This window comes from Falco rusticolus, chromosome 9 (genome assembly GCF_015220075.1).
Source record: "Falco rusticolus isolate bFalRus1 chromosome 9, bFalRus1.pri, whole genome shotgun sequence".
Classification (NCBI taxonomy): domain Eukaryota; kingdom Metazoa; phylum Chordata; class Aves; order Falconiformes; family Falconidae; genus Falco; species Falco rusticolus.
In genome coordinates this window covers 29,710,861-29,718,242 of record NC_051195.1, presented here as the reverse complement: position 1 = coordinate 29,718,242, position 7,382 = coordinate 29,710,861, and the positions used below count along the sequence as shown (strand labels likewise).

General features: G+C 55.4%; 1 protein-coding gene across 1 annotated transcript; it reads right to left on the bottom strand.

The window, feature by feature from the left end:
• Nucleotides 1-3,950: 3,950 nt before the first annotated feature.
• On the bottom strand, nt 3,951-5,088 carry LBX1 (ladybird homeobox 1). Its single transcript, XM_037401412.1, has 2 exons — nt 4,764-5,088; nt 3,951-4,450 (listed from the first exon to the last, which is right to left on the bottom strand). Exons 1-2 carry the CDS (start codon nt 5,086-5,088, stop codon nt 3,951-3,953), a joined length of 825 nt encoding a protein of 274 aa, XP_037257309.1.
• Nucleotides 5,089-7,382: the final 2,294 nt, after the last annotated feature.

Genomic DNA, 7,382 nt, shown 5'->3' with positions numbered 1-7,382 from the left:
AGGGCCTCCAGCCTGCTCCCGCGAACCCCTCGCCATGTTCCTGCACACCCTTTTGCCAAATTGCGGGTGAAAACCTCCCCGAGCCAGGAGCTGAGGGGGATTTCGCAGCCCTCCTTGCCCGGGTTTATGCCTTTATTTTTCCCGTCGGGAATCCCGTCTTCATCGCTTGAATCCGGATCCTTTTCAGTTTTATCCGTTTGGGAAAGGCCGGTCTCTCCTGCCCCCTACCCACCTCTCCACGGGGGCAATCGCGGGGAGCCGGTCCCCGGGGCACGGAGCACCGGGCCTGGGGTGAGGAGTTCGGAAACACTCCGGGTTTGCCCGAGGGTGGGAAAACGGGACTGTCTCTGCCTCTGTCTCCCCTGCGAATCCACGCAGGAAGCACCTGGGGCACGGAGAAGGCCAGGCAAGGGGGCCGCTGACCCGGGTGCCCCCGGCCAGCAAGTCCCGGGGGTGCCGGCCCAGCTCCCCGCTTCTCTGGGGCAGCGCTGACCCCGGAGCGGAGCGGCCGACGGCGGCCAGGCCGGCGGGGCAGAACTCCCGCCCCCAGGGCGGGCTGGTTTAGAGGACCAGGGCAATGTAGGGGTGTGGGGCGGGCAGGGGGGAGTCCGGTGCGGGCCCTGCCCGCCGCCCGCAGCGCGGCCCCGCAGCAGCGCGCCGAGCCGGCGGGGCCAAGGCTGCGGCTGGGTCAGCCCCGAAGGGCCCGATTCAGCGCTGTCACCGCGTCCCTGCTTCTGCTGCGGGGGGGGAAAAAACACAACGAAACAAAACAGAGAGAGAGAAGAGCAATTAAAAATAAGGGTGACAAAAAGCCAGTTCCGGACTGTATCTAAAATTCGAGGGAGAGCAAACCCCGAGCAATAAATCTACCCAGCTAGGTAATCCCAGGAAACGGCGCGTTTCAAAATGCATGGCATTGGAGGGGCACAAGCCGGCGCTTCATTTTTAAGCTAAAAAAATTAAATAATGAAACCCTTTTGTTTTTCAATATGCAAATTAAATAACCAAAATCCCAGCTATTTGGAAATGAGGGCGAGCCAAATTAACACGCTGCAAATCTTCGAGAGGAGGCTTTATTTACTAACCCGCCCCAGCCACGTGTGGTAAACTTCTGCGGGTGCAAGGCGGCCCGGCATCTCTCCTCTTTGCACACAGAAGTCAATAGATCAGAAATCCAAATTAACTCCCAGCCTATTTTCCATACACCCAGACACCTTTTTTTTTTTTTTAATTTCTTGGTTATATTGAATTGTGGTGTTTGCAGCCTCATTAAATCCATTCCAAGACAAAAGAATAAAAGACTGGGGGGAGGGAGGGGACAGGAGAGGAGGGGGAAGAGGAGAGGGAATGGGGGGGGGGGAAGAACAGATAAAGAAAACAAATAAAGCCCTTTAACTAGATCTTCACATAAATGTCACAGTTTCTCAGCATTTACGATTTGCCTGTTTAGCATAAAAACACTTAAGGACAAGATTGAAGGCTTTCCGAGAGATCTGGACAGAAGTCAAAGCTATCACTCGGAGGTAAAAAAAGCAAAACAAACAAAACCCCAAAACAAACAACTAAAAAAAAGAGAGGATGGCGGGGTGGGGGCTGGAGGTGGAGGAAAACAAGTGCTCTTCCAAATAATGCTAAAGAAAAGTGAATTTCATTGTAATTCATAGGCTTGTTCCAAATACCAAGAGAGAAAGAGAGAAGAATAGAAGCGCACAGATGCCCCGACGAAGGGAGAACAGCTCTGCTCCCATTGTTGTGGAGTTAAACAGTGGAAGGGAGGGTTAACCTAATCCATCAAATTGTCTGGAAATTGTGAAGAAAATTCAAAAACCATATGGTCTCCAAGCGCTCGCCTTCTCTCTGCTGCGGAGGGGCACGCTTGTTTCAGCATGGCGAACCGCAGGAGGCTGTATATGCTCCATTGTCGCTTGTCACTTCAGAGAAGAGGGCTCATTTGTCCCCAGTTTTCATGCTTTACGCTAAAAATTACAACCCCATCCATTCTCAAAGAGGAGAAAGATTTATTTAGCCTCGGAGAAACTGGACCAAAAAAAAAAAAATCCAACCCACAAACCAACCCTGTCTTATGTGGACACTTTTCCGCCGATCTCTGCCACTGTATACCAGATTTGTCTTTCTCACATAAATTTTGCAAAGAATAGAGAGAAACACACGTTGCTCGACTCCAAAGGCAGGTCACGCTGCCAAGAGAAAACACATTCAGCAGAGCCTTAATTTTGGCGGAGAAAAAAAGAAGGAAAAAAAAAAAAAAGGAAGAAAAGGAGGGGGTGAGAGAAAAAAAGGAAAGGGAGGAAATGAAACATTTTGCATCCTCGTATCGCCACAGCAGCGCTTTTGCCCGGGAGCGGGAGGTCTGGCCCGCCGGGCGGAGGGCAGCTCCCCCCCGCTCCCACATCCCGCTCCTTTTGTCCGAGGCGGTGATAACTCCTTCTCCTCTGCTTGGATCTGTATTTTCTTTCTTTTACTCCCCCTCACCCATCCCACCCCCGCCTTTCCTCTCTAATTCCGGGCTGGAAGTGCCCCGCTGGAGGCGGGAGCGGTGGTGCGGGTGGGGGGTGCCGGTGGCCCCGCTCCCGCCGCTACCGCGCACCCCCCGCGCTCGGGCAGCGCTCCCGCGCCGCCCGCCTTCGCGATCCGCCGGGCTCTCCCCCTGCGAACGTCCACCTGGCATTAACCTTTTTTTTTTTAAAAAAAAAACACCCAACCTAAATAAAGTTCTTGCTTGTGTGCTCCTTCCCTGTCACTTTCCTCACAGATCCTGCGGTTAAAGTAACTTTAAATGCAACTGGGATGGGAGATCCCGGGTGCGGGGGAAGCCTGTCGTAGCCTCGGACCAGCAGAGCGTTTTTTCGTTCACAAAGAAGGACGTTAAAAGTATATTAAAATGGTAAAGATTTTATTGTATCGGAAAAAAGAGCTATCTGTACAATTCTAAGAGACAGTAAATAAAGCGACATTGTCCCTATCGGAACTTAAATAGCAGGCCTTTTAAAATTTGTACAATTCAAACAAAAACAGGTCTTAAATCTGTACATTTCTTTTAATTTATAGTGTAATATTTAAATGCTTTGATCTTGGGATTTGTCCTTTTTTATTTCCGTAGCATGCAAAAATTCTAAAAAGAGTAAAAAATAATTCTAGGATTTTTTTTATTTTCTTTTTTTTTGTTACCACCTTCATATCAAAAATACGAAAGGCAGCTTTTCAATAAAAGCACAACAATAGCAGAAAATGGTAAAAATAGCTTTTAATTGGTAAAATGAGGCAGAAATTGCATTGGAGACAAACCTCTATGCTCTAGGAAAAAAAGAAAGTATATATTTTTCAACTTGCATTATAACCCATCCCCAAGTTCCCAAGATTGCGAAAGAAAAAAAATATTTTTAAAAGGAAAAAAAAATACTTCGTGCACATCTGAAACATGCAAGGAAAGGAAAGTGGCTAATTTTTGCTGTTGCCCTTTTAAGTCTAACTTAAATCTTCTCTAAAGTGGTTCGTTTCGGAAGTCTTTGAAAACAACTGCCTACCCAAACATCTGTTGGAAGCCGAGTTTATTCCAAGGTTACGCGTCTCCCTCATAGATAAAATAACCGTCATTGATAGCTATTAAAAAAAATAATCAAAACCTCAAAAAGAAGGGGGAAGGAAAAAAAATCCAATATATACGTTTAAATATTTATACAGAAGCCGTCCGTAATTGCACCATTCCGAAGATGTGACAGGCGGAGGGATATCGAGTCTACCCTAAATTAATTTTTTGTGTGTGTGTGTGTGTGGTGGGTTTCTATTGCTTATTGCTCCGAGCGAGGGGCAGCAGCCGCCTCGCCGCGCTGCCGGGGCCGGGATGGGGGCCGGGGGTACCGGTTTGGAGCTGTCGGGGTGGGGGGTGGGGGAGAGGGACGGGGAGGGGGTGGGGGGCCGCCGGCCGCCCCTCAGTCATCCACGTCGATCTCCACGTCCTCCTCCTCCTCCTCCTCCTCCTCGCTGTCCCGGCGGCTGCGGGGCCGCTCCGTGGGGGGCGAGGCGGGGCGGGGCGGCGGCGGGGCGCCGGGCTCCCGGGCGGCGGCGGGGGGCGGCGGCGAGGACCCGGGCCGCGCCTTGCCCCTTCCCTCGGCGCTGGGCTCCAGCTCGGCCAAGGCCACGATGTCCACGGCGGGGTTGGGGCCCAGCTTTTTGGCCGATTCCACGTCGGCCTTCATCTCCTCCAGGTCTCGCTTGAGCTTGGCGCGGCGGTTCTGGAACCAGGTGATGACCTGGGCGTTGGTGAGCCCCAGCTGCTGGGCGATCTGGTCCCGGTCCGCCGGTGACAGGTATTTTTGGTAGAGGAACCGCTTCTCCAGCTCGTAGATCTGGTGGTTGGTGAAGGCCGTCCGCGACTTTCGACGCTTCTTCGGCGTTTGCCGCTGCCCGAAGATCGTCATCCCGTCCCTGCCTGCCGACGAGCCGCCAGATTGTCGCCGCTTTCCCCACGTCCCCCGTCCCCACGCCCCAGCCCCCAGCCCCCCCGCCCCTGCCTCGTCGGTGTCGGGGGAGAGCGGGGCAGAGCCGCTGCTCCTGCACCCCGAGGGCCGCGGGGGGAGGATGCCGCCGGGTACCGGCCGCCCAGGGACCCCCCCATCCCACCCCGTGCGGCACCCCGGGAGATGGGGGGGGGGCGGGGAGGGGGGGGGGCAGGAAAACAAGGCCGTGGGGAGGAGCGGGGCACCCACCCGCGGGAGGATCCCCCCACTCTGCGAGGGGCTTACCTTCGGCCGCCTGCAGCACGCTGACTTCCAGCCCCTTGAAGGTCTTGCTGGCCAGCTCTTCCAGGGCGCAGAGGGGCGAGGTCTGGGAGAGCAGCGCCCGGCCGGAGAGGGGCAGCCCGGCCGGGGGGTGCTTCTCGGCGGCGGAGAGGAGGTGGGCCGTTCCGCAGAGGGTGTAACTCCTCCGCACCGAAGGCTTGTTGAGGATGTCCTCGATGCTGAAGGGGGTGAGGGGCTTGTTGGAGTTGGCCGGCGGTGGGAGGTGATCCAAGGGGCTCCGCCGCCGTTCTTCCCCCGAGGAGGGCTTGGGTTCTTCTTTGGAAGTCATGGTGGGGCCGGGCCGCGCGGGGCTGCCTTCCCCACCCGCGACGGGGATGCGCTGCCGCGGGGAGAAGCCCCCGGCGGGACCGCGAGGTGACGGCGGCGGAGACAGCGAGCAAAAGTTGAAGCCCACCTCCAACTCCGGCGGAGGAGCCCCGGGTCCTCCCGGGGAAAGCCACGTCGGGCGGCGGGCAGGGCGGGCAGGGCGGCGGGCTGAGGCCGGGAGCGGAGCTGCCGTCGGTCCCTCGCCGGGAGGTGGTCCTGCTGCACCTCTTGTCCCAGGGTTTTGGGTCGGGGATTTTCCCCCCCCTTCTCTCTCTTCCTCCTCAGTCTCCGTTCGCTCGCTCTCTCCTCTCTTCCTCTTCCCAGCTGCTATTTTAAGAAACACCCCAAATCGCAGCACTTTTCCTACCCTCCCCCCCCCCAAGCGAATACTCCCCCAAAAAATAATAAAAAAAAAGAAGGAAAAAAGAAAAAATTTAAAAAGCAGACTTCGGAGAGGGGGAGAGCAGCCCTCGCACCGAGACCTCGGACCAGGGGGAAAGAGGCGAGAAGAGACGGGGTAATTGACTATTGCTAACAAGTTATTGTTGATTGGGAGGTAATCAATTATCTTCAATGACACTTTTCGCCCTCTCTCTCTCTCTCTCTCGCTCTCTCTCTCTCTGTCCAATGCAGGCTTTTGCAAGTTCGGAGACCCATTAATTAGGAGGCGGTATGGAGGTGGAGCCCAGTTGAATTATAATGCTGAATGCACTTGTCATATTCTGGCCCTGCTATTTGTTTGGACATATATATTTTTAAATTACATTACAAACCAGCCTTTATTGCATCAGGATAATACAGTATAGTGAAAAATAATAATAAGCGAAAACAAAACAAACCGAAAAATATCCGGCGGTATCTTTTTTATTCTTCCTTCCCCCCGAGATTTTTTTTTCTTCTATTTCTCCCTCCTGTTAATTTCGGCTACTAGTTTATTTAAAATGTCTCTCTCCGGCTTTATCCAGAGCCGTTTGATTTTTTTAATGAGGGGAAGAAGGTGAGAGCCTGGTTCCAGGTAAGGCAGACCTTTCCTTTCCAATAAAATACGATGGTTTCCGCCGAATTTGTCGTGCTCCTCTTTCCCAGCGCCCTGGGCCGGAGCGGGCTGCGGGGGCCGGGGCGGGGGCAGCCCGGCGGCCGGGCAGGACCCCCCCGGGAGGGTGCCGGTACCGGGAGAGCCCGCGGAGGGGCTGTGCGGCGGGGCGCGGGCCGGGATCGCTGCCGGGATGTCGGCGGCTTCTTCGCCTTCGTAGGCGCCGGGGGCGGCGGGTGATGCTGGCCGGGGGCAGCGCGAGGAGAAGGGGCAGGCTGCGGCCGCGCTCCGCCGCCCCGCACAGCGCTGTGTCGGGGCCGGGGAGGGCCGGTTTCCAGCCCGAGGCCTTTTGCTGCGAGCCTACGGACGGCTCTGAGGGAGGGGAGCAGCGGCGGCGGGGCTTGCTGTGCCCCCCGCCCTCGGGAGACAACTGGCCTGGCCCGGCGCGGCTGTCCGTGGGAGCCAAAACTGCTCCTTATTATTATTTTCACTCGGGCCGCCCGCCCGCTTCTGCCTCGCCGCTCCGCAGCGCCGGAGACAAAGCCTGGGGCCGGGGGTAAGCGCCTGGCCCCCTCTCTGGGCGGGGAGCGCCCCGCGGGGCGCGGGGCCGCGGACCCGGGCCGGGGCTGGACGGGGCGGGCGGCGGCCGCCGGGCGCATCGCGGGGCAGCGGGGCGGGAGGAGAGGCCGGGGCCGGATCCGGCTCTAACTTTTCCTCCTCACCTTGACGGGCAGGAGGAGGGCGGCTGGCAGCTCCCAGGCCGCTAGGTACCAAACAAGCACAAAAGAAGCAAATGGCTCCTCTCCTTAAAGCGCCCTCTTCCCATTTTTTATAGCTCTCTGGGAGTCTCTTTATGCAGTGACCTATTTTTAAAGGCCTATATTGGGTTATTCATCATATCAAATACTGCGAGGAGCTGGGGGGGAGCTGGTCGGGGGGAGCGAATTACACTGATTCTAAATCGCCCAGCTTCTTTGCTTTGCTAGGTGGATTATTTGCTTCGCTTTGCTTGGGTTTTATGAAGTGATTTAAACATATTTTAACCAATTAGAGACTTTCCTCCTCTCCCTTGTGTCCCCTCGCATTATTTTCCAGCGTGGCGTTTTATGTCAGGATCCGGGTTTTATTGAGAACTCAGCCGGGGATGCTGGTGTTATAATTACAGAAATAAGATTAAAAAAAAAAAAAAAGAAAAGAAAAAAAAAAGGGCGGGGGAGAGAGAA

What these genes read in the sequence shown, in the direction of transcription:
- LBX1 (XM_037401412.1), bottom strand. Translation starts at nt 5,088, where the DNA reads ATGACTTCCAAAGAAGAACCCAAGCCCTCCTCGGGGGAAGAACGGCGG. An exon ending in CGTGCTGCAGGCGGCCGAAG is followed by an intron (nt 4,451 to 4,763) that starts GTAAGCCCCTCG and finishes GCTCGTCGGCAG; the next exon opens with GCAGGGACGGGATGACGATC.